At 48.8% G+C, this 26514-nt stretch overlaps 1 protein-coding gene across 1 annotated transcript; it reads left to right on the plus strand.

Moving 5' to 3' along the window:
- Positions 1-19971: 19971 nt before the first annotated feature.
- LOC123090565 (dehydrin HIRD11) lies at positions 19972-20743 on the plus strand. Its single transcript, XM_044511882.1, has 2 exons — positions 19972-20474; positions 20596-20743. The coding sequence occupies exon 1, from the start codon at positions 20133-20135 to the stop codon at positions 20451-20453; it is 321 nt and encodes a 106-aa protein (XP_044367817.1). The 5' UTR covers positions 19972-20132; the 3' UTR covers positions 20454-20474; positions 20596-20743.
- Positions 20744-26514: the final 5771 nt, after the last annotated feature.

The raw sequence follows: 26514 nt of genomic DNA on the forward strand, positions 1-26514 counted from the left end.
CCAATGCACATACACTCTTATTATTATACACATCGTTCGGTCATGCAAGTGAAAGGCAATAATGACGATATATGATGGACTTATTGGGATGAGAAAAGCTGGTATGAACTCGACCTCTCTTGTTTTTGTAAATATGATGAGTTCATCGTTTCTGAGTCAGCTTATTATGAAGTAAACATATTTGCAATGACATTTAGAGATTATAGTTGCTTGTGCCATGCTTGATTAGCTTTGAGTTATAATGGTTTACCTTGCGTGCCAACATGCTATTAGAATGATTATGATGTGGTATGATGAGATGGTATCCTCCTTTGAATGAATTGAGTGACTCGACTTGGCACATGTTCACGCATGTAGTTGAAACAAATCAACATAGCCTTCATGATATTTATGTTCATGGTGGATTATATCCTACTCATGCTTGTATTCGGTGCGAATTAATTTTAATGCATGTTCATGACTGTTGTCGCTCTCTCCGTTGGTCGCTTCCCAGTCTTTTGCTAGCCTTCACCTGTACTAAGCGGGAATACTGCTTGTGCATCCAAAATCCTTAAACCCCAAAGTTGTTCCATATGAGTCCACTATACCTTCCTATATGCGGTATTTACCTGCCGTTCCAAGTAAATTTGTATGTGCCAAACTCCAAACCTTCAAATGAAATTTTGTTTTGTATGCTCGAGCAGCTCATGTTACAAGTAGGGCTGCCTATATCTTCCATGCTAGGTGGGTTATTCTCAGAGGAGTGGACTCCGCTCCTCATTCACGAGAAAGGGCCAGTAACCGGGATGCCCAGTCCCATGATCCAAAAAGATCAAAGCAAATCAAAATAATTATACAAAACTCCCCCAGGGCTGTTGTTAGTTGGAGGAACTCGTCGTTTCGAGCAAGCCATGGATTGATGCTTGTTGGTGGTTGGGGGAGTATAAACCTTTACCATTCTGTTTGGGAACTGCCTATAATGCATGTAGTATGGAAGATACAACCATCTCATAGTTGTTGCATTGACATCAAAAGTATGCCGCTCAAAATGTTATTCAATCTCTGTTTTAAAATCGAGCTCTGGCACCTCTACAAATCCCTGCTTCCCTCTGCGAAGGGCCTATCTATTTACTTTTATGTTGAGTCATCACCCTTCTTATTAAAAGCACCCGCTGGAGAGCACACTGTCATTTGCATTCATTACTATTGGTTTATATTGGGTATGACTTGACTGGATCTCTTTTACCATGAATTACAATGTTTAGTCAGTCCTTGATCTTTAAAGGTGCTCTGCATTTATGTTTTGCGGTCTCAGAAAGGGCTAGCGAGATACCATTTTGTTATATCATGTTATGATTGTTTTGAGAAAGTGTTGTCATCCGAGTTTTATTATTATGGCTCGCTAGCTGATTATGCTATTGATATGGGTAATTGTGAGACCCAAGTGTTATTGTGAGTATGGTTAGTTCATAATATTTGCTGAAACTTGAATGCTGGCTTTTCATGTTTACAACAACAAGAGCAAACAGAGTTTGTAAAAGTTTTTCTTTATCACTTTCAGTTTATCAACTGAATTGCTTGAGGACAAGCAAAGGTTTAAGCTTGGGGGAGTTGATACGTCTCCAAGGTATCTACTTTTCCAAACACTTTTGCCTTTGTTTTGGACTCTAACTTGCATGATTTAAATGAAACTAACCCGGACTGACGATGTTTTCAGCAGAACTGCAATGATGTTGTTTTATGTGTAGAAAAGAAAAGTTCTCGGAATGTCTTGAAAATCCACGGAGACACATTTTGGAATTAATAAGAATTTCTAGGCGAAAGAAATACACCAAGGGGCCCAGGGCCTGTCCACGAGACAGGGGGGCGCCCCCCTGTAGGGTGCGCCCCCCTATCTCGTGGGCCCCCTGGACCTCCACCGACCTCAACTCCAACTCCATATATTCCGTCTCGCGGAGAAAAAAATCAGAGAGAAAGTTTCATCGCGTTTTACGACACAGAGCCACCGCCAAGCCCTAATCTCTCTCGGGAGGGCTGATTTGGAGTCCGTTCGGGGGCTCCGAAGAGGGGGATTCATCGTCGTCGTCATCATCAACCATCCTCCATCACCAATTTCATGATGCTCACCACTGTGAGTGAGTAATTCCATCGTAGGCTTGCTAGACGGTGATGGGTTGGATGAGATTTACCATGTAATCAAGTTAGTTTTGTTAGGGTTTGATCCCTAGTATCCACTATGTTCTGAGATTGATGTTGCTATGACTTTGCTATGCTTAATGCTTGTCACTAGGGCCCGAGTGCCATGATTTCAGATCTGAACCTATTATGTTTTCATGAATGTATGTGTGTTCTTGTTCCTATCTTGCAAGTCTATAGTCGCCTATTATGTGTTATGATCCGACAACCCCGAAGTGACAATAATCGGGATACTTCTCGGTGATGACCATAGTTTGAGGAGTCCATGTATTCACTATGTGTTAATGCTTTGGTCCGGTTCTCTATTAAAAGGAGACCTTAATATCCCTTAGTTTCCACTAGGACCCCGCTGCCACGGGAGGGTAGGACAAAAGATGTCATGCAAGTTCTTTTCCATAAGCACGTATGACTATTTACGGAATACATGCCTACATTATATTGATGAATTGGAGCTAGTTCTATGTCACCCTATGTTATAGCTATTACATGAGGAATCGCATCCAGCATAAGTATCCATCACTGATCCATTGCCTACGAGCTTTTCATATATTGTTCTCCGCTTATTTACTTTTCCGTTGCTACTGTTACAACTGCTACAAAAACCCAAAAACATTTGTTTTTACTTTTGCTACTGTTACCATTATTATCATACTACTTTGCTACTAAATACCTTGCTGTGGATACTAAGTTATCCAGGTGTGGTTGAATTGACAACTCAACTGCTAATACTCAAGAATATTCTTTGGTTCCCCTTGTGTCGAATCAATAAATTTGGGTTGTACTTCACCCTGCTGTTGCGATCCCCTACACTTGTGGGTTATCAGGCGTGAGGCCGCGTACCCGCATACGCCCGCGCACCTCCCAACGTGGCCGTCACGGCCCCGACATCATGCCGGCGAAATAGGACGCACGCTGCGTGTCGTACTCGTCCTGGAGCCAGGTGTCCCAGAGGCCGGAATCGGGGGCGTACCTATCGTCGAAGTAGATGTCGCCGGGGAGGAGGCGGAGGCGGCGCTCGATCTCATCGTGGCACGCACGACCGCTCGTTGGCACCGGCGGGATCGGGACCCGGTCGGTGCTGAGGTGCCAGTTGTTGGGGAGGTGGACGTCTCTCCACGGGACCGGCGTCCTCATCTCCCAGTAGCGCCGGCACACATCGGCGTTGAGGTACTGCCTGTCACGCTCGCCGGCGGGCCTAGGGGCGATGGTGAAGGGGGCCGGCGCGGGGGCTCGACGGGAGGAGCGCGGCGGTGACGCGGGCTCCTCCTTCTTCACGGAGCCGTGGCGGCGGCCCGAGGAGGAGCCGGCCTCGCGGTCGTGCTTCCCCTTGCGGCCGTAGTTCCATAGCCCCATGGCTGCGGCCGGCCGGCGAGTTCGAGGACGGGGAGCGGCTAGGGTTTGGGGGTGTCGGCTTTCGAGGGGGCAGAGAGGGGCCGGAATGGGAAGTGTGGACGACGGCTGGTCCACGGGTTCCCATTTAAGAAGGACAGCGACCGTTCAATGGTCGGATGGCAGGTGGGGCCACCCACGCGTGCGCATTGATGTTGGCGGTGTTTGAAATATTCCCTAGAGGCAATAATAAAATGGTTATTATTATATTTCCTTGTTCATGATAATTGTCTATCATTCATGCTATAATTTATTGATTGGAAACCGTAATAAATGTGTGAATACATAGACCATAACATGTCCCTAGTGAGCCTCTAGTTGACTAGCTCGTTGATCAACAGATGGTCATGATTTCCTGACTATGGACATTGGATGTCATTGATAACGGGATCACATCATTAGGAGAATGATGTGATGGACAAGACCCAATCCCAAGATTAGCACAAGATCGTGTAGTTCGTTTGCTAAAGCTTTTTCTAATGTCAACTATCATTTCCTTAGACCATGAGATTGTGCAACTCCCGGATACCTTAGGAATGCTTTGGGTGTACCAAATGTCACAACATAACTGGGTGGCTATAAAGGTGCACTACATGTATCTCAAAAAGTGTCTGTTGGGTTGGCACGAATCGAGACTGGGATTTGTCACTCCGCATGACGGAGAGGTATCTCTGGGCCCACTCGGTAATGCATCATCAAAATGAGCTCAATGTGACTAAGTAGTTGGTCACAGGATCATGCATTATGGAACGAGTAAAGTGACTTGCCGGTAACAAGATTGAATGAGGTATTGGGATACCGACGATCGAATCTTAGGCAAGTAACGTACCGATTGACAAAGGGAATTGTATACGAGATTGCTTGAATCCTCGACATCGTGGTTCATTCGATGAGATCATCGTGGAACATGTGGGAGCCAACATGGGTATCCAGATCCCGTTGTTGATTATTGGTCGGAGAGCTATCTCGATCATGTATGCATAATTCCCGAACCCGTAGGGTCTACACACTTAAGGTTCGATGATGCTAGGGTTATAGGGAAGGTTTGTACATGGTTACCGAATGTTGTTCGGAGTTCCGGATGAGATCCCGGATGTCATGAGGAGCTCCGGAATAGTTCGGAGGTGAAGATTCATATATGGGAAGTCATCATACGGTCACCGGAAGTATTCAAGGGTTTATTGGTATTGTACCGGGACCACCCAAGGGGTTCCGAGGGTCCACCGGGAGGGTCCACCTGCCCCAGAGGGCCCTTATGGGATTTATGTGGAAGGGAACCAGCCCCAAGTAGGCTGGGCGCCATTCCCCCTAGGGCCCATGCGCCTAGGGTTGGGTGGGGGGACCCTAAAGGGGGCGCCCCCCCTTGGCTTGGGGGGCAAGCCCCCTCCCCTTGGCCGCCGCCCCCCCTCTAGATATCTTCTAGAGGGGCCGGCCCCCTTCCCCCTTCACCCTATAAATAGAGGGGAGGAGGGAGGGCAGCCGTACCACATCCAAGGCGCAGCCCGCCCCCTCTCCAACACTTCTCCTCCGTTTGAGCTTGGCGAAGCCCTGTCGGAGAATCGCTGCTCCACCACCACCACACCGTCGTGTTGCTGCTCGAGCCTTCTTCCTCTACCTCCCCCTCCTCCTTGCTGGATCAAGGCGCGGGAGACGTCACCGGGTTGCACGTGTGTTGAACGCGGAGGTGCCGTTGTTCGGCGCTTAAATGGGAATCCATCGCGATCTGAATCGCTACGAGTACGACTCCTTCATCCGCGTTCTTGTAACGCTTCCGTGTCGCGGTCTTCAAGGGTATGAAGATGCACTCCCCTCTCTCTCATTGCTAGTTTCTCCATAGATTGATCTTGGTGATGCGTAGAAAATTTTAAAATTCTGCAACGATCCCCAACAGTGGCATCATGAGCTAGGTCTATGCGTAGTTTCTATGCACGAGTAGAATACAAGTTGTTGTGGGCGTCAATTTTGTCAATTTACTTTCCACTACTAGTCTTATCTTGTTTCGGCGGCACGTGGGATGAAGCGGCCCGGACCGACCTTACACGTACGCTTACGTGAGACACGTTCCACCGACTGACATGCACTAGTTGCATAAGGTGGCTAGCGGGTGTCTGTCTCTCCCACTTTAGTCGGATCGAATTCGATGAAAAGGGTCCTTATGAAGGGTAAATAGCAATTGGCATATCACGTTGTGGTTTTGGCGTAGGTAAGAAACGTTCTTGCTAGAAACCTATAGCAGCCACGTAAAAACTTGCGACACAATTAGAGGACGTCTAACTTGTTCTTGCAGCATATGCCGTGTGATGTGATATGGCCAAAAGGATGTGATGAATGATATATATGTGATGTATGAGATTGATCATTTTCTTGTAATAGGAATCACGACTTGCATGTCGATGAGTATGACAACCGGAAGGAGCCATAGAAGTTGTCTTAATTTATTGTATGACATGTGTGTCATTGAATAACGCCATGTATTTTCTTTACGTTATTGCTAAACCATTAGCCATAGTAGTAGAAGTAATAGTTGGCGAGACAACTTCATGAAGACACGATGATGGAGATCTTGGTGTCATGCCGGTGACGATGATGATCATGGCGCCCCGAAGATGGAGATCAAAAGGAGCAAAATGATATTGGCCATATCATGTCACTATTTGATTGCATGTGATGTTTATCATGTTTTACATCTTATTTGCTTAGAACGACGGTAGCATAAATAAGATGATCCCTCATAAAATTTCAGAAAGTGTTCCCCCTAACTGTGCACCGTTGTGAAGGTTCGTTGTTTCGAAGCACCACGTGATGATCGGGTGTGATAGATTCTAACGTTCGCATACAACGGGTGTAAGCCAGATTTACACATGCAGAATACTTAGGTTGACTTGACGAGCCTAGCATGTACAGACATGGCCTCGGAACACAAGAGACTGAAAGGTCAAACATGAAGATGTTCACCGATGATGTTCACCGATGATGACTAGTCCGTCTCACGTGATGATCGGACACGGCCTAGTTGACTCGGATCATGTATCACTTAGATGACTAGAGGGATGTCTATCTGAGTGGGAGTGAATTAAATAATTTGATTAGATGAACTTAATTATCATGAACTTAGTCTAAAATCGTTGCAATATGTCTTGTAGGTCAAATGGCCCACGCTAATGTTTCCCTCAACTTCAACGCGTTCCTAAAGAAAACCAAGCTGAAAGACGATGGTAGCAACTATACGGACTGGGTCCGGAACTTGAGGATCATCCTCATAGTTGCCAAGAAAGCATATGTCCTAGATGCACCACTAGGTGAAGCACCCGTTTTCCCAGCAACTCAAGACGTTATGAACGCCTGGCAGTCGCTTAGTGATGATTACTCCCTGGTTCAGTGCGGCATGTTTACAGCTTAGAACCGGGGCTCCAAAAGCGTTTTGAGCAGCACGGAGCATATGAGATGTTCCAAGAGATGAAAATGGTTTTCCAAGCACATGCCCATGTCGAGAGATATCAAGTCTCCGACAAGTTCTACCATTGTAAGATGGAGGAGAATGGTTCTGTCAGCGAGCACATACTCAAAATGTCTGGGTTGCACAACCGCTTGTCTCAGCTGGAGTTAATCTCCCGGATGACGCGGTCTTCGACAGAATCCTCCAGTCGCTTCCACCTAGCTACAAGAGCTTTGTGATGAATTTCAATATGCAGGGGATGGTGAAAACCATTCCTGAGGTATATTCAATGCTGAAATCAGCGGAGGTGGAGATCAAAAAGGAACATCAAGTGTTGATGGTCAATAAAACCACTAGTTTCAAGAAAGGCAAGGGTAAGAAGAACTTCAATAAGGACGGCAAGGGAGTTGTCGCGCCCAGTAAGCCAGTTGCCGGGAAGAAGCCAAAGCATGGACCCAAACCTGAGACTGAGTGCTTTTATTGCAAGGGAAACAGACATTGGAAGCGGAACTGCCCCAAGTACTTAGCGGACAAGAAGGTCGGCAACACCAAAGGTATATGTGATATACATGTTATTGATGTGTACCTTACCAGTACACGTAGTAGCTCCTGGGTATTTGATACCGGTGTGGTTGCTTATATCTGTAACTCAAAATAGGAGTTGCGAAATAAGCGAAGACTGGCGAAGGACGAGGTAACGATGCGCGTCGGGAATGGTTCAAAGGTCGATGTGATCGCCGTTGGCACGCTACCTCTACATTTACCTACGGGATTAGTTTTAAACCTCAATAATTGTTATTTAGGGCCGGCTTTGAGCATGAAAATTGTATCTGGATCTCGTTTAATGCGAGATGGCTACTCATTTAAATCCGAGAATAATGGTTGTTCTATTTATATGAGAGATATGTTTTATGGTCATGCCCCGCTGGTCAATGGTTTATTCTTAATGAATCTCGAACGTGATGTTACACATATTCATAGTGTGAATACCAAAAGATGTAAGGTTGATAATGATAGTCCCACATACTTGTGGCACTGCCGCATTGGTCACATTGGTGTCAAATGCATGAAGAAGCTCCAGATGGACTTTTGGAGTCTCTTGATTACGAATCATTTGACACGTGTGAACCATGCCTCATGGGCAGAATGACCAAGACTCCGTTCTCTGGAACGATGGAGCGAGCAACCAACTTATTGGAAATCATACATACTGATGTGTGCGGTCCAATGAGCGTTGAGGCTCACGGAGGCTACCGTTATGTTCTCACCCTCACTGATGACTTAAGTAGATATGGGTATGTCTACTTGATGAAACACAAGTATGAGACCTTTGAAAAGTTCAAGGAATTTCAAAGTGAGGTAGAGAATCAACGTGACAAAAAAATAAAGTTCTTACGATCAGATCGTGGGGGAGAATATTTGAGTCGCGAATTTGGTACGCACTTAAGGAAATGTGGAATTGTTTCACAACTCACGCCACCTGGAACACCTCAGCGTAACGGTGTGTCTGAACATCGTAATCGCACTCTATTGGATATGGTGCGATCTATGATGTCTCTTACCGATTTACCGCTATCATTTTGGGGATACGCTCTAGAGACAGCTACATTCACTTTAAATAGGGCTCCGTCTAAATCCGTTGAGACGACACCATATGAATTATGCTTTGGGAAGAAACCTAAGTTGTCGTTTCTAAAAGTTTGGGGATGCGATGCTTATGTCAAGAAACTTCAACCTGAAAAGCTCGAACACAAATCGGAAAAATGCGTCTTCATAGGATACCCTAAGGAAACCATTGGGTATACCTTCTACCTCAGATCCGAAGGCAAGATCTTTGTTGCCAAGAATGGGTCCTTTCTGGAGAAAGAGTAGTTTCTCTCGAAAGAAATAAGTGTGAGGAAAGTAGAACTTCATGAAGTACTGCCTCTTGAACCGGAAAGTAGCGCAGCTCAGGAAGATGTTTATGTGGCGCCTGCACCGACTAGAGAGGAAGTTAATGATGATGATCAAGGTACTTCGGATTAAGTTGCTACTGAACTTCATAGGTCCACAAGGACACGTTCCACACCAGAATGGTATGGCAACCATGTCCTGGAAATCATGTTATTAGACAACGGTGAACCTTCGAACTATGAAGAAGCGATGGCGGGCCCAGATTCCAACAAATGGCTTAAAGCCATGCAATCCGAGATAGGATCCACGTATGAAAACAAAGTATGGACTTTGACAGACTTGCCCGATGATCGGCGAGCAATAGAAAATAAATGGATCTTTAAGAAGAAGACAGACGCGGATGGTAATGTTACCATCTATAAAGCTCGTCTTGTCGCTAAGGGTTATCGACAAGTTCAAGGGGTTGACTACGATGAGACCTTCTCACCCGTAGCGAAGCTGAAGTCCGTCCGAATCATGTTAGCAATTGCCGCATTCTATGATTATGAGACATGGCAAATGGACGTCAAAACGGCATTCCTTAACGGCTTCCTTAAGGAAGAATTGTATATGATGCAGCCGGAAGGTTTTGTCGATCCTAAGAATGCTAACAAGGTATGCAAGCTCCAGCGCTCCATCTATGGGCTGGTGCAAGCATCTCAGCGTTGGAACATTCGCTTTGATGAAATGATCAAAGCGTTTGGGTTTATGCAGACTTATGGAGAAGCTTGCGTTTACAAGAAAGTGAGTGGGACCTCTGTAGCATTTCTCATATTATATGTGGAAGACATACTATTGATGGGAAATGATATAGAACTTTTGGAAAGCATAAAGGCCTACTTGAATAAGTGTTTTTCAATGAAGGACCTTGGAGAAGCTGCTTACATATTAGGCATCAAGATCTATAGAGATAGATCGAGACGCCTCATAGGTCTTTCACAAAGCACATACCTTGATAAGATATTGAAGAAGTTCAACATGGATCAGTCCAAGAAGGGGTTCTTGCCTGTATTGCAAGTTGCGAAATTGAACTCAGCTCAAAGCCCGACCACGGCAGAAGATAGAGAAAAGATGAGTGTCATCCCCTATGCCTCAGCCATAGGGTCTATTATGTATGCCATGTTGTGTACCGCGCCTGATGTAAACCTTGCCGTAAGTTTGGTAGGAAGGTACCAAAGTAATCCCGGCATGGAACACTGGACAGCGGTAAAGAATATAATGAAGTACCTGAAAATGACCAATGATATGTTTCTCGTTTATGGAGGTGACAAAGAGCTCGTCATAAAGGGTTACGTCGATGCTAGCTTCGACACAGATCTGGATGACTCCAAGTCACAAACCGGATACGTGTATATTTTGAATGGTGGGGCAGTAAGCTGGTGCAGTTGCAAGCAAAGTGTCGTGGCGGGATCTACATGTGAAGCGGAGTACATGGCAGCCTCAGAGGCAGCACATGAAGCAATCTGGATGAAGGGGTTCATTACCGGCCTAGGAGTTATTCCCAATGCATCGGGCCCGATGACTCTCTTTTGTGACAACACTGGAGCTATTGCCCTTGCCAAGGAGCCCAGGTTTCACAAGAAGACAAGGCACATCAAGCGTCGCTTCAACTCCATTCGTGAAAATGTTCAAGATGGAGACATAGATATTTGTAAAGTGCATACGGATCTGAATGTCGCAGATCCGTTGACTAAACCTCTTCCACGAGCAAAACATGATCAACACCAGAACTCTATGGGTGTTCGATTCATCACAACGTAACTAGATTATTGACTCTAGTGCAAGTGGGAGACTGTTGGAAATATGCCCTAGAGGCAATAATAAAATGGTTATTATTATATTTCCTTGTTCATAATAACTGTCTATCATTCATGCTATAATTGTATTGACTGGAAACCGTAATACATGTGTGAATACATAGAACACAACATATCCCTAGTGAGTGTCTAGTTGACTAGCTCGTTGATCAACAGACGGTCATGGTTTCCTGACTATGGACATTGGATGTCATTGATAACGGGATCACATCATTAGGAGAATGATGTGATGGACAAGACCCAATCCCAAGCTTAGCACAAGATCATGTAGTTCGTTTGCTAAAGCTTTTTCTAATGTCAAGTATCATTTCCTTAGACCATGAGATTGTGCAACTCCCGGATACCGTAGGAATGCTTTGGGTGTACCAAACATCACAACGTAACTGGGTGGCTATAAAGGTGCACTACAGGTATCTCCGAAAGTGTCTGTTGGGTTGGCACGAATCGAGACTGGGATTTGTCACTCCGCATGACAGAGAGGTATCTCTGGGCCCACTCGGTAATGCATCATCAAAATGAGCTCAATGTGAGTAAGTTGTTGGTCACGGTATCATGCATTACGGAACGAGTAAAGTGACTTGCCGGTAACAAAATTGAAATGAGGTATTGGGATACCGACGATCGAATCTCGGGCAAGTAACATACCGATTGACAAATGGAATTGTATACGGGATTGCTTGAATCCTCGACATCGTGGTTCATCCGATGAGATCATCGTGGAACATGTGGGAGCCAACATGGGTATCCAAATCCCGCTGTTGATTATTGGTCGGAGAGCTGTCTCAGTCATGTCTGCATGATTCCTGAACCCGTAGGGTCTACACACTTAAGGTTCGATGATGCTAGGGTTATAGGGAAGGTTTGTAGGGTCTACACACTTAAGGTTCGATGTCACGAGGAGTTCCGGAATAGTTCGGAGGTGAAGATTCATATATGGAAAGTCATCATACGGTCACCGGAAGTATTCGGAGGTTTATTTGTATTGTACCGGGACCACCGAAGGGGTTTCGGGGCCCACCGGGAGGGTCCACCTGCCCCAGAGGGCCCTTATGGGATGTATGTGGAAGGGAACCAGCCCCAAGTAGGCTGGGCGCCATTCCCCCTAGGGCCCATGCGCCTAGGGTTGGGGGGGACCCTAAAGGGGGCGCCCCCCCTTGGCTTGGGGAGCAAGCACCCTCCCCTTGGCCGCCGCCCCCCCTCTAGATCTCTTCTAGAGGGGCCGGCCCCCTTCCCCCTTCACCCTATAAATAGAGGGGAGGAGGGAGGGCAGCCGTACCACATCCAAGGCGAAGCCCGCCCCCTCTCCAACACCTCTCCTCCTCCGTTTGAGCTTGGTGAAGCCCTGCCGGAGAACCGCTACTCCGCCACCACCATGCTGTCGTGCTGCTGCTGGAGCCTTCTTCCTGAACCTCTCCCTCCTCCTTGCTGGATCAAGGCGCGGGAGACGTCACCGGGCTGCACGTGTGTTGAACGCGGAGGTGTCGTTGTTCGGCGCTTAGATCGGAATCCACCATGATCTGAATCGCTACGAGTATGACTCCTTCATCCGCGTTCTTGTAACGCTTCTGTGTTGCGATCTTCAAGGGTATGAAGATGCACTCCCCTCTCTCTCGTTGCTAGTTTCTCCATAGATTGATCTTGGTGATGCGTAGAAAATTTTAAAATTCTGCAACGATCCCTAACAGGCGGGTGGGAGGTAGGTGGCCGCCTGCCACGCGGCCCCAACGCGAACGAGCGGGCGTCCGTTTGCCGTCCGCCGCGACCCGAACCCGGCGCAAGTTTGCGCTGGAAATGGGTCGGCCCGGACACAAAACGGGGAAGGCGGGTCCGGACCGTCACGCGCTGGGCCGACCGGTTTGTCCCTTTTACCAAACGGACGGGGCCGGGCAGAATGGGGTCGCGCGGTGGAGTTGGCATGAGAGATAAGCAATAAAATTCAGGTGGTGCCCGCCGAGCTCCTCCCTGTCGTCGAATCGTCAAGTTTCACCTGTTTCTGAACATAGCTTTTTGATTGATTTTTACTTTTTTTCTAAAAATAATTATATTCGACAATTTTTTGTCTACCTAAAACCTTCTCTCTCCACACTGAAAACTATTGTTAGGTAGGCAAACATTTGGTCTGTTAGGCCAACTCCACCGCGCGACCCTATCCTGTCCGGCCCCGTCCGTTTGGGGTAAAAGGGACAAAAGAGGCGGCCCAACGCGCGGCCTCAAACGGACAAATGTCCGGATTCCGTCCGTTTTCGACCCATCCCCGGCCCAAACTTGCGCTCGGTTTGGGGTGAAACGGACGCGCGCGGACGGCCGCGACACACGCCCTTGTCCCTCCCGTGGCCCGCCTGTCGGGGACACTAGCAGTCTCTCCGCTCCCAACGCTTCACCCTCTCTCCCCGCCCCGCCCGCTGCCGGCGCCGCCTCTATTCTCCGGCCGCCTCCTCACCGCGCAGCCCCGTGCCGTCCATATCAAACTACGTCTCGACATGGCCGCCACCACGCCCGCGCTTTCACCGTAGTTTTGGTCGTCTATCGGGGGAGGTTTGGCCGTCGCCGTCCTTGCCGGTGGCGGAGGGGACACGACCGCCGGCGACCGCTCTTCAAGGAGGATTCCGACGAGATCTCTAGAGCGGCCAGTAGCCGGCCAGCAACCAACCCTACTGCGTCGAGTGATCATCGCAGCCTCTTCGCCACCACGAACGGAAGGTGTTCGACTTTTTGCCATCAAAGGTATGGACAGTGGAGACGAGTTTTTCTTTCATCACTTCCTTTGTTCGTCGGACGATTCGTCGTCGGATGATGAAGATCTTGTGGTGGCTGCACTGGTCGTTCACGACCATATTCAACGGCAGCTTCCTCGGTACAGGTGGTCACTCCCTGGCCGTGCTCCCAACCTGAACCACAACAGGGAGAGAGGCCACGCCCTGCTTTATGCCGATTACTTTGCCAACACCCCGCTCTTCAAGCAGGATAAATTTAGTCGCCATTTTCGTATGGCAAGGCATGTGTTCAATCGTATCCGAGAGGGAGTGGTTGCTCATGACCCATACTTCGAGTGCAAGACGGATGCCCTTGGCAAGCTTGGGTTCTCCTCTTATCAGAAATGCACCGCGGCCATCCGCATGCTTGCATATGGTATTCCAGGCGATCTGGTGGACGAGTATGTGCGTATGAGTGAGACAACATGTCTGATGTCAATGTACAAGTTTTGCCAGGCCATGATCGAGGTGTTTGGCCCAGAGTACTTGAGACAGCCAACTACCGCTGATACAGAGAGATTGTTGGCGACCAACGCAGCTAGAGGCTTTCCAGGCATGCTTGGCAGCATAGATTGTATGCATTGGGACTGGAAGAACTGTCCATTGCTTGGCAGGGCCAGTACAAGGGGCATGTTAACGGGTGCACTGTCATATTAGAAGCGGTGGCATCGCAAGATCTTTGGATATGGCATTCTTTTTTCGGCATGGCAGGTTCTCACAATGATATCAACGTGTTGCAACGCTCTCCAGTCTTCGCAAGGCTTGCAGAAGGCCACTCCCCACCTGTCAACTTTGAGATCAACGGCCACCAGTACAACAAGGGATACTATCTAGCAGATGGTATATATCCTCAATAGTCAAACTTTTGTGAAGACAATCTCGAAACACCAAGGTGAGAAGAGAAAGAGATTTGACCAAATGCAAGAGAGTGTTAGAAAGGATGTGGAACGTGCTTTTGGTGTGCTTCAATCCCGGTGGGGTATCGTTTGAAACCCTGCACTGTCATGAGATGAAAGGAAGCTTTGGGAGGTGATGACTGCTTGCGTAATTATGCACAACATGATCGTCGAGGATGAGCGTGATGAGAGTATCTTCGACCAAGGATTTGATTATCAAGGTGAAAATATTGAGCCCCTGCACCAAGACCCGACCACATTTGAACAGTTTGTCCAATTCCACCGTGAGATGCGTGATTGGCACACTCATTTGAATCTTCAAAATGACTTGGTTGAGCACGTCTGGGATCACATTGGCAACCAATAGATGTATTGGTCCAATTTAGGTTCAGTCAAGACAATTTCGATTTGGTTGTAAAACTATTTTATTAAAGACAATTTCAGTTGAGTTGCAAAACTATTTTAATTTTCAGACAAATATTTGGGTTGGAAACTAGTTTTGATGCAATTTGGGCATTTTTGGCCTTGACGAACAGGATGGGGCAAATGGATGCGGTCGCGCGCTAGGTGCACGGCAACCGCATCCCAGGACAGGCCCGGACACGACCCCAAATTGCTACCCAAACGGACAGAATCCGAACAAAACGGACGTCCGTTTGGGGTCGCGCGGTGGAGTTGGCCTTACTGGAGATGCTCTGTTCTGAGCTAGTGTGAAGCCATTTCTGAAGCCGGGTCAGCTGCATACGCCCTCACCACAAACGGAGACGCCCAATGGGACGGACGGTGACGCCGACCACCAGTAGCCGCAGGAACGAGAACGTGGCCTGCACGAAGACGTGACGGTGGCGCCCCACACTACTGGCCGGCCGGCGCGCGCCCCAAACTAGCCCAGGCAACTTGTCTGCCGACAACGCCGTCCAAGTCTACTGCTATCCTACATGGCGCGGCGTGGATGGCCCACATGCCAGCTGCCGACACGACCGACCTCCCGTCTCTGTATCATCACATCGAAGATAGAGAGAGATACTGCTACTTGGACCCTGCAAAACACTAGGCGTCCCCCAAAGGCAACTCGCCCACGCAGTGCCATTCTTTGGTTTCTACTAACAATTGTACAACCAGTAAAAAAGAAAGATTGCCCGCAAAAGAAAAAAGATTCCTTGTCTATCAAGAGCCAATGACCACATGGTTCCCATCAAATTACTAATACCGTGGCTCATCACAATTAAAATCGGCACCGCTTTTCCCTCAAGAAAAGCGACAGGTATCTTGACCGTGCTTGGGTAGGTTCCTCCTGTCAATTTCCATGTCAAGCGACTCGTACCTACTTCCATCACGGTGCGACGACCTCGGCTGACTGAGCTTGGAGCAAAATGCCGTCTTATGTTGTTTGACAAACAACGGCATGGTTAGTTCCCGAGGCCTCTCGTTTCAAGATGGTATGATGTGTTGAACATTTGGACGACTAAGATGGCAAAGGAAGAGGTATCATATCCTTCAGAACTAGCTGGTCGTGTAGTTGAAGCAGATGAAGGAGAGGCCGATGTATTATATATCCATGAGCGTAGAGGCTTATTTCGCGAAGACATGTATGTGTGTCGAATTGAATGTGGTGGTTATGATCCCATATCTACGGAGTATGCACAACACAGGAGACGTGAGTGTTGAAAAATGGACTCAAATCAAGATATATAGCTAATATTGGGACAATAAATACATATCGTTTGATTCCTTTTCTTCCATTTTGCAATGATTGAGAAGATGATCCGTCTCTCTCTCTCTCTCTCTCTCTCTCTCTCTCTCTCTCTCTCTCTCTCTCTCTCTCTCCCTGTGTGTGTGTGTGTTTTGCATCCATTAGTCGATCATTTCCTCATTCGTTTCACCCCATGGAAGGGGTTTCGTACGCCGTTTTGCATGCATGAAAGTGGCCAAAAATAGCCAAGGCCAACAAAGATTCATTTACCATCTCAAAAAGTCAAAATGTTATGTAGCTAATAATATATGTCTGATTCACATTATATTTTTACCGCTCATCTTGCACAGATGAGGGTTTCTAAATTAGATCCCACTTTGATATGTTTCAGCAAAAGAATCAAGATCAAAAGTTACAAAAATTAAGGTGTGAGTTATTAGGCAATATTTTTGCATATTCACTAAGTCTTTATCGGCTTCAACAATCGATCTTATTTCAATTTGTTAGGAGCCAACAATTTGCGAATTACCAGGGTATCCACAAGTAGTCATCAACTTTACAACCAGACCGTACTTGAAAAGATGGGTACCTATCTCGATGTCGTGGTAAAAACTATAACATGGACAGTCAGGTGTCTGTATCAATGCCATGGTGGTAACTAGTGTTGAACCTAAATAATTAGGTAACTAAGTTAATACTATTATGGTATCTGTAACTTGGGTAACTGATTAACTACTCCCTCTGACTCCAAAAAGAAGACATATTTTGACTATAACTTGGGTAACAGATTGACTGCGCAATTCTTTGGTTTGTAGTAACAATAACTAGTTCTTGTTATCTTAAAGATTGTATAATACCAAGTTTGGGCAAAAACCCAAATTTTGTGCTCACATATTAGGATTGCCTTTCTTTTTTACTGTAATGACGATTGATAACGGGGCATTTGTGACGACTTAGTCAATATTAAGTTTCGTGACCCTACGTTGTGTGACGGCGAGCATGTGTGTGTGTCTGTGTCTGCTACGTGCAATACACTAAGAGTCCCCCAAGCACTACTCGCTCGCGCATGCAATTATTTGGTTTCTACTAATAGTAGAAAAAAAAGAATCTGATTTGATTCTGCAGGCTATAGACATGGTCGCAACAAGAGCCAATGGTCACATGGTATTCCCGTCAAATTACCAGTAGCCTGATCCATCACAACTAAAATTGACACCATTTCTCCTCAAGAGAAGTGTCACATATCACGGCTGTTCTTCGAGACGTTGCTCGTCGCCAAGGTTGTCAGAATCGCGATTCTATTATACGATTCTACGACTTTACGATCCAAACAAACCCCTATGATTCTATGATTTTAGTTCTTAGAATCTACGACTTTACGATCCTGATAGTGAAGATTCTACGATTTGCGATCCTACCATCAAAGCTCCGATCCGATTCAAAATCGCGATTCTGACAACCTTGCTCGTCGCCATATGCATGCTGTCTGACTCGAACATCCTGCCATGAAGTGCACCACTTCAGTCTGAGTGAGCTATTTCTTGAGCAAGGTCCTATTTTGTTTGACACGTAAGAACATGGGTAATTCCCGATGCCTCTCATTTCAAGATAGTGTAAATGCATTGGAATGAGCATTGGACAAAGAGAGGACAACGGAAGAGAGATGTCATATCCTTCGAAGCTATCTAGTTGTGCAGTTAAAGCAGATGATGGAGAGATGGATGGTATCATATATCCATGAGAGTAGAGGCTTATTCTGTGAGGATATGTATATAGTGTCATGAATGTGGTGGGTGAATTTGTGATCACATATCTATGAAGTCTGCAAAATAAACTCAAATTGAGAAAGATAGCTAATGTTGGGACAATAAATGACATCTCGTTTGATTCCTTCCATTTTATAAAAAGACATACATAATCGTGGTAAGTGATTGAAAAGATTATCTGGCGCGAACCCTCTCTCTCTTTTTATTGCTCTCTCGGTCTTTTGCAGTCGTTAGCTGAGCATGTCTACCGAACATCTCCAATGCATGTCCACTCCCCATTCCTTTCCGCGCACCGTTTTCCCCCTAGAAAAGTACCATGTGTCCTTATTGTACTCCAGTATGTTGTTCGTATCATTATTCATGTTAATTTACTCGTGCATTCTTCCGTCCTAGAGTAACCCTCTCATCCGGCTGAGCATGGCGCAAAGTATCACCTTATGTTGTTTGACACACAAGGGCATGATTATTTCTCGAGGCCTCTCATTCCAAGATGGTATGATGTGTTGAACACTGGACGACTGAGGGAGAGCAAGAGATATCATACCCTTCAAATCTAGCTAGTTGTGTAGTTGAAGCACATGGAGGAGAGGCTAATGATATTATATATCCATGAGAGTAGAGGCTTATTCCGCGAAGATATGTATGTAGTGTCAAACTGAATGTGGTGGCTGAAATTGTGATTCCATATCTATGAAGTTTGCACAACACACAGAGTGTTAAAAACAAACTCAAATAAAGAAATATAGCCAATGTTGGGACAAGAAATACATATCGTTCGATTCCTTCCATTTTCAAGAAGATATACTTAATCATCTGAACTGACTGAAAGATGACCCGGCGAGAACTCTCCCTCTTTTTATTACTCTCTTGGCATTCTGTATTCATTAGTTGATCATTTCTATTGAACATCTCCAATGTATGTCCATTCCCCATTCCTTTCTGCATTCTTTTCACCCCACCGAAGGGGTTAAGTAGGACGTTTTGCATGCATGAAAGTAATCCAAATAGCCAAGGTCAGCAAAGATACATCTGCTATTTCGAAATTTGAAATGTTATTTAGCTAATAATACACGCCTTATTCACATTGTATTTTTTCCATTCATTTTGTATAATTAGACCCTGCTTGGTATGTTTCGGCAAAAGCATCAAGATCAAAAGTTACCAATATTAATATGTAGGTTTTCAGACAATATATTCGTATATTCACAAAGTATTAGAATCTTAAACATTATATCTCACTTCAATATGTTATGAGCTAACAATCCGCGAGTTATTGAGTTGTCCACAAGTACTGTGCGGAGGACATCCGACACCTACTATTCGTGTGCACACATGCCCGAGACCTATGGACCCATCTTGGGGTGATTCAGATTGTTGATCAAGCTTTGCATGTGGACATATTGGGTTCAGCAATCTTCGAACACATCCTCTCTCTCTTCCGGATGAACATCTGGCTATACATCCAATGTTGAATTTCAAGCAAGTGATAGCAGTCGGAGGCCGGTACTTGTGGTGGATCCAGAGACAAATTACTCACAATGATTCGGTCCCGCCAGGAGACGAAGGGGCCACACTTGGTCAACCTCCGCAGATGCTTCCTGCCATGGTTCGACCACTCTTGTGTTCTTGCTTAATGGCCAGATAGGACGCCGTGTAGTGTGCATTTCCCGATGCATTGTTTTTGCATTGCTCTCTTTATTTGTCTCTTTTTACCTGATATAATATGCTTTGTAAGAAGATTTCCTCAACACCTTTGTATTGCTCGATTGTCAGGCTTTATTTATAAATCGGGGCGCAAGACTATTTTGGGGATAAATGGTTAGAGAGGGCAGTAAGGAAATAAGAAAATAACCCACGCACGGTAAAGTGCTTTCATTGTTTATTTATAAAACCAGGTGAAAACCTATTTCAAGCATAAATGGTTAGAGAAATGCTCTTAGGATTCAGGAATAGCATAGACGCATTTGTAGAGCAGAACGGTTGGTACGCTACTCGGGTGCACAAAGCTTGCCTCCCTCAATAATCGCTGTCGGTCGCCAACGCTTTCCTTGTTTGATTAAGCAGCAGCACGATCCGATCTCTTCCTCCTCCTTATCCGGTGGTCCTCCCGTTTCTTCAGACACCCTCCAACTCAGGCCACGGGGCCGCGACCCCTCGCCGGCCTATAAATACCGGCGAAGGGGAGCCAAACAAGATCACCCACCACAACACCATCATCGCATCCCATTAGCATCGCCAGTTTCCTTGGAGAGAAGTAGCCAGAAACAGCAGCGCCATGGCCGGCATCATGCACAAGATCGAGGAGAAGCTCCACATGGGCGGCGGCAGCGACGAGCACAAGAAGGACGAGGAGCACAAGAAGAAGGACGGGGAGCACAAGAAGGACGGCGAGCACAAGAAGGACGGGGAGCACAAGGAGGGCATGATGGAGAAGATCAAGGACAAGATCAGCGGCGACGGCCACGGCGACGGCAAGAAGGACGGCGAGCACAAGGAGAAGAAGGACAAGAAGAAGAAGAAGGACAAGAAGCACGGCGAGGGCCACAAGGACGACGACGGCCACGGCAGCAGCAGCAGCGACAGCGACAGCGACTGAGCCAGCTCCGGCCGCGTGCAGGTACGTACAAATGGTGGTCGCCGTCTCCATTCATGCGTCAACTCCTCACCTTTTCCTTCTCCTCTGTGTTTGCGTTCTCCGGTTCTTGTTGGATCTAACTTCTTTTTATTTGATTTTGCAGTGCAGGGGAGATGAACGCGTGGGTTAATTTGGAGCGTGTGGTAGCATATGTATGTAATGCTTGACATGTCTCATGGATCTTGTAATGTAATAACCGGCTGCACTGCATGGTGCTTGTAATAATAACGTTAAGGAATTTCCATTGGTAATTTGGTACCATCCTTTTTTCCAAGCTTTTTGTGTATGTATGTATGTATGTGGTGTCTCTGTTCATCTCTGGATCTCTCCGACCGAGCGTGATTAACGGCTGGGGATCGTTTAGGAATGGTTATTGCTGTTTTACTGCTCCTCTTTTCAGTTTCAGAACCTATGTGGTGCTCTGTTTTCTTTCCGAGTTTTGCTTGTGTGCAGCTTTCCTCTGTTTTTCGCTTTCGGATTTGTGCAGTTGTGCCCGGTATTAATTTAGGGGGGTATGCAGAAATCGAAGTTGTTCCTCACAAGAGCCAATCATCACATGATTTACCAAAAATATATCGCATCACATCTAGAATGGTCAGCCATGTTATATCATCAAAAGGACGATTCGGCACCCCTGCTAGATAAGCTATACGTACTAAATTTAGCCCCCTGTCATTGCGGGCTATATGATGCTAGCTCGAGGTGCCATGTATCCCAAGTGTTCTCCGAAACTAAAATTTCATGATACTTGATCTCTCTGCCGGAGCACCTCATCCTCTCCTAACTGAACTTCTTCCATTGCATCGTCTTGAACCGTTTTACACATAAGAAAAGGGTTAATTCCTTAGGCCTCTTGTTTCTATATATTGTAATTAATGCAATGAGCATTAGATCAGAAGATGATAGAAAATGAGAGAGTATCCCATTCGATTCAAAGCTACCTAGTCCAGTAGTGACAGATCAAGGAGAGACCGAGGATATTATATAGACATGAGAGGAGAGGCTGCTTTTGTGAAGATATCTAGTGTATAACTGAAGGTGGTGGGTGGAATTCTATCATAGCTGCATAACCCATGTGGGTTCTAAAAAGCCTATGGCTCAAGACAAATGAAAGATAACCACGATTGGGACCGGAAATGTCACCTTGATTTTCTAAAAGATGCACCTAGTCACGGGAAGAGATCGGGAAGATGAGATGAGCTCTTTTTAAAGAACCTCTAGACTTAGTACCACACTAGATGAAATAGGATATACAACTAAATCTGAATCGTCTATTGATGGAGGGTTAGGCTCTGTTTTTGCTGATAAAGGATTTTGGGATAATCAGTGCTTACTATGCTTGCCACATGGTGATCGGGGCTAATTACCTTCTAATCAAAAGCATGTGGGTGAAACAAAGTATTTAACTATAGTGTATAATTTCAAAAGTTAGCATCGACATTTCTTGTAGTGGGAGTATACATGATCGATAGTCGTAGAAGATCGAGTGGCTTCACTGCAGGAGATCATCTCCACTCTACTTCCCCATCTCACTCGCATGCCGCTTTCGTTCCCATCCGCGTCCTCGCTGCCACGTTAATGCCTTTGCAACTCATGCATTACACAACCGCTAGTGCTTTCTTCAGGATCATGTATTTCTAGTGTATTGGTTCATCTCGAACAACACTTCATCACTGTAGGGGTTTGGCAAGCAGACTAGCTTATGACCGTTAGGAGGCCGCGCTCCTGCGACTCCCCCGCTCCCAGCGGCGGGCCGCCGCCGCCGCCTCCTGCCGGCGTCCCAGCTTTGGCCAACCCTCCCCGGCGCCCCCTCCACCACCTTCCACCTCCCCCACCCTCCCTGCCCCTCAGCTACCCCTCGGCCCCCCTCAGGAGGCCAGCTCAACCCTTGGCGCCAAGATCCGGTGCCGCCGCTTCGTCGAGCCCCCTTCCGCCGCCGCGCGAGGCTCGTGCGCCGCCTCGCCTCCGAAGCTCCGTCGTCGGCTCTCTCATCCTGGACGTGCCGTCCGCGGAGGTCTGCGACCGCGTTAATGGCGCGCTGTCTGCCTGGAGGAGCGCGGGCTGTCCTCCATCTTCGTCCCACTCGTCGGCTGCCCCGAAGGGAATCCTTCGTTCTGCTTCCTCTTCCAGGACGGCACGCCCGCGGGGCTCGGTGCGCTTCATCCTCCCAGCCCCCCATCTCCAAGGCGCTCAAGGCTCAACCTCCCCGCGCCGACAGGATCCTGCGGGCCCACCGTTTTCTCCTGGGGAATCGGAACCGGGCTGGACTCTGGTGCATTCCCGTCGCGCGCGTCGTGAAGCCCGCTTCGAAACACGAAACGCCGCCTCTTCATTGCTGCGCCGCCGCTCCTCTTCCTCGCGCGGTCATCAAGGGGGAGGAGAACAGCCATCCTCCGTGCCTTCAAAAGGCAGACTCCGACTCTGCCACCGCTGCAAGTCCCCCAACCACCTCGTCGCCGTCTGCACGCGGGAGCGCCACCCCAAGAGGCCTCCGCGCTCGTTTCTGCAAGCCTCCACCCCGAGCCCGACGCCTCTCAACCCTCCGGCCCCGCCGGCCGCCGTCTGCGCGGCTGCTGAGATGGACGGCGTTGGACTGGGCGACCCGTCGCTCCGCACAGAGGAAGATACGTGCTACATCGCCACCTCCTACGACCTCGACCGCGCTCGGCTGGACTGGGAAAGCTCGGCCATCGTGGCTTGGACGCTCTCTGCACCGTCGGGGGCCGACCGCTCCGACGTTGAAGACGTCTTCTGCAGGAAGTACCGTCTCCGTCCCTCGGAGTTGGTGGTGAGCTCCCACTTCCCCGAGCAGTACATCGTCAAATTTTCCTCCGCCGAGCTCCGCGACCGGGTGATTCACACCGAAAGATGCTGCTTCAAGCTTGATGGGCTCGACGTCCACTTCCGGCCATGGCGTGCGGTCTCGCACGGCTACAACGCTGACCTCCACTACCGCGCCCATGTGTTGGTGGACGGCCTGCCGCCGTTCGCTTGGCGCCCGGAAATCGTGGACCAACTTGTGGGGCGGAACTGCGCGGTGCAACGGTTCGACGACGGCTTCACCACGATGGAGGTCACCTCATCGTTCGGTATGTGGGTCTGGACGCCGTCCCCGCGCCGCATCGCCAAGGCCATGTGGTGCACCTTCGTCAACAAAGCGCCTTGCGGCCTCTCTTCAAGGATTCGCATCGACGAGGACAGACCGGACCAGTGGAAGAGGGGCATGACCTTCCGGGTACTTCTCCACATCGACCGCATCGAGGATTTCAACGGCGCACCGGTGCTTGATGGTGACGCCCCTATCTCGGACTTCAGGCCGCGAGTGCACGCCCTCCCGCCTTGCCACCTGGGCACCATAGATGGCATGCCAGTGGATGCGGGCGCCGGCTCCGTCCTCCCGGCGGCGATCCCACCACTCGGTGACCTCCGCCCGCGCGACAAGGACGCCCGCGACCAGAAGGACCTGGGAAGGTTTCAAGCCAGGCGCGGCGACTCTCGACGCTCCCGCTCAAGACCTGCGCCTGAGGGGTCGCGCCGCTCCCGCTCTCGACCCGCGGACGGTACGGAGGCGCGCCGCTCCCGCTCTCGGCCTGCGGACGGTGTGGAGGCGCGCCGCTCCCGTTCGCGGGGCTACGTTGGCCATGACAACTCCAGACGCTCCCGTTCACGCAGCCGCGAGGAACGCCGCCGCAGCCGATCCCGCGCTGGACGACGCTGTGATGATCGCAGGCCAACCACACGCCATCCACATGACGATGATGGTGACGCTGACCGCCATTCTCCTCGCCACGCTCGGGATAGGTCGCGCGCAAGAGACTCCGGCCGGCGCGCACCCCTGGACAACCGTCGATGCAGCCATGGACACCATCGCTCCTCTCGCCACCACAACAGCGAGCGCGGGCACCGCAGCTACAACCAGAAGGACGCGACCCCGGCTGTAGCCACGCCCCCAGCCCTGGCTTCCGTCCTGGTGCAGCTCCAGCATTCAGTTTCTGCTGCTCCTGAGACCGCGCTGCATTCCGCCACCATGAAACCTCTACAGCCGATGACGCCTACCACTCCCTCCGCGGCGCCCACCGTCTTCGCGCCGGGACAGCTGCTGGCTGCACAGTGGGCCTTGGGAGCGTCCCCGAACTCGCCTATGCTGACCTCGCTCGGTCGCGCCTCGCCGCATCAGGAGCCGTGCCGGGACTGGTCCCTGGCCATCAAAGGCGTACCTGACGTCCTGAATTCGAAGCTCGCTTCGCTGCCACCCTCGGTTGAGGCTGCCCCACAGAGTACATGGGAAGATGAAGCCCCCGTGGAGGAGTGTCCCATGGCTGCACCCACTTGTCAAGCGTCGCCGCTCCCGCTTCTGCTCCAGCCCCACGTTCCGGAGGTCTGGGACGACGACATGGAGAAGGTAGCTTTCGATGCTCTGGGGCATGAGGTGGCGCTCCAGCCACTTCATATGCAAGAGCCAAACGGGCAGCTGGGCCAGGCGGTCGAGGCCCCATCCGACCCGACCTTGCTGGAGCTGGAGACGCCTTCCACGGAGCTCGAGTCTGCGCCGGTCGAAACGCCTTTTTTGAGCTCGGTGGAAGATCTCTTCGACAGGCCGCCTGTGCCGCTCCTCCCGCGGCCTGCTGCGATCACACCACGTCCTCGACCAGCTGTGGCTGTGCCCCCTTCTGAGGCACGTCGCAGCGAGCGCCTTCGTGCTAAGCCGGTGATGCACGCTATGGATAAGGCGATACAAGTGCTCCTCAACAAAATGGGCTGTGATGCCGAAGGTTTGCCTCTGATTCAAGCTAGGGAGAAGTACATCAGCAAGTTCAAGACTCAGCTGCCAGACAAGACCATTGAAGGTCTAGCTATGCTTTTTAAGCTGAACGTTCGTAGCATCATGGATGCGGATAATGCGCTGATCGCCATGGGCGGTGCGGGTGGAGCTGATTCTAGCCTTCAGAAAGACTTTGCTTAGATGGAGACCAGGTTATGGTTTCGTGGTTCGATGGCCCCTAGTTTTGGCATGTTTGTCTCAGTCTTGATGCTATGCAATAGCTTTGGGGGCGGGCATGTCACCCCCGTTTTCATCTACTATCTGGCTTTCTTTTCTGAGCTGCTAAGATGATCGGTCCCAACCTCAACGTGGCTGACTGGAACGTTCGAGGCCTGAACGACCAAGCTCGCAAAGACACGGTCCACGCCTTTCTGTCAGACACTCCCTGCCATATCGCGTGTCTTCAAGAGACCAAACTTGATTTCATAGATCAGCAAACTGCGGCCTACATTGGTGGTTTTAAGCTCAGATCTTTCGCTCACAAGCCAGCCGTTGGCACACGAGGTGGTATTCTTCTTCTCTGGAATGAAGATCAAGTCTCTGTTACAAACGTTCACATTGGCAGCTTTTTGATCTCCGCCCAGATCACCATCCGTGAGTGCAGCACCTCTTTTCTCCTCACCACAGTATATGGCCCTAGCGTTGACACAGATAAAGGAGCTTTTCTTGCCGAAATCATCGCCACTGCTCCCAACAACGATCAGAAATGGCTCATCCTTGGTGACTTTAACCTCATCCTTCAAGCGGAAGACAAGAACAATGATAAGCTGAATCTTCGTCTCATGGGCCAGTTCAGGCGTGCTCTGAATACTTGCCATCTCAAGGAGATAAAACTACAGAACAGGAAGTTCACCTGGAGCAATGAAAGGGAGAACCCCACTCTCGAGAGGCTGGACCGCGCTTTTTGCAACCCGAGCTGGGATTTGACTTTCGAAAGTCATGTGCACGCTCTTTCGTCATCCTTGTCGGACCACTGCCCCCTCCTCCTTTCCAACCAGAGTGGGCCCCGTAAACCTGCGACTTTCCGCTTTGAAACCTTCTGGACTAAAATGCCGGGTTTCCAAGAGACGGTTCTACAGGCATGGTCAGCGCCCTCTTCTCACACTCAGCCGGTGCACGTAATCAACCACAAGCTCAAGACCACCGCGCTCAGCTTGCGATCCTGGAGCAGGGGTCTCTTCTCTAACTGCAAGCTTCAGC

The sequence above is a fragment of the Triticum aestivum genome, chromosome 4B (genome assembly GCF_018294505.1).
Source record: "Triticum aestivum cultivar Chinese Spring chromosome 4B, IWGSC CS RefSeq v2.1, whole genome shotgun sequence".
Lineage (NCBI taxonomy): Eukaryota > Viridiplantae > Streptophyta > Magnoliopsida > Poales > Poaceae > Triticum > Triticum aestivum.

What these genes read in the sequence shown, in the direction of transcription:
- LOC123090565 (XM_044511882.1), top strand. Translation starts at nt 20,133, where the DNA reads ATGGCCGGCATCATGCACAAGATCGAGGAGAAGCTCCACATGGGCGGC.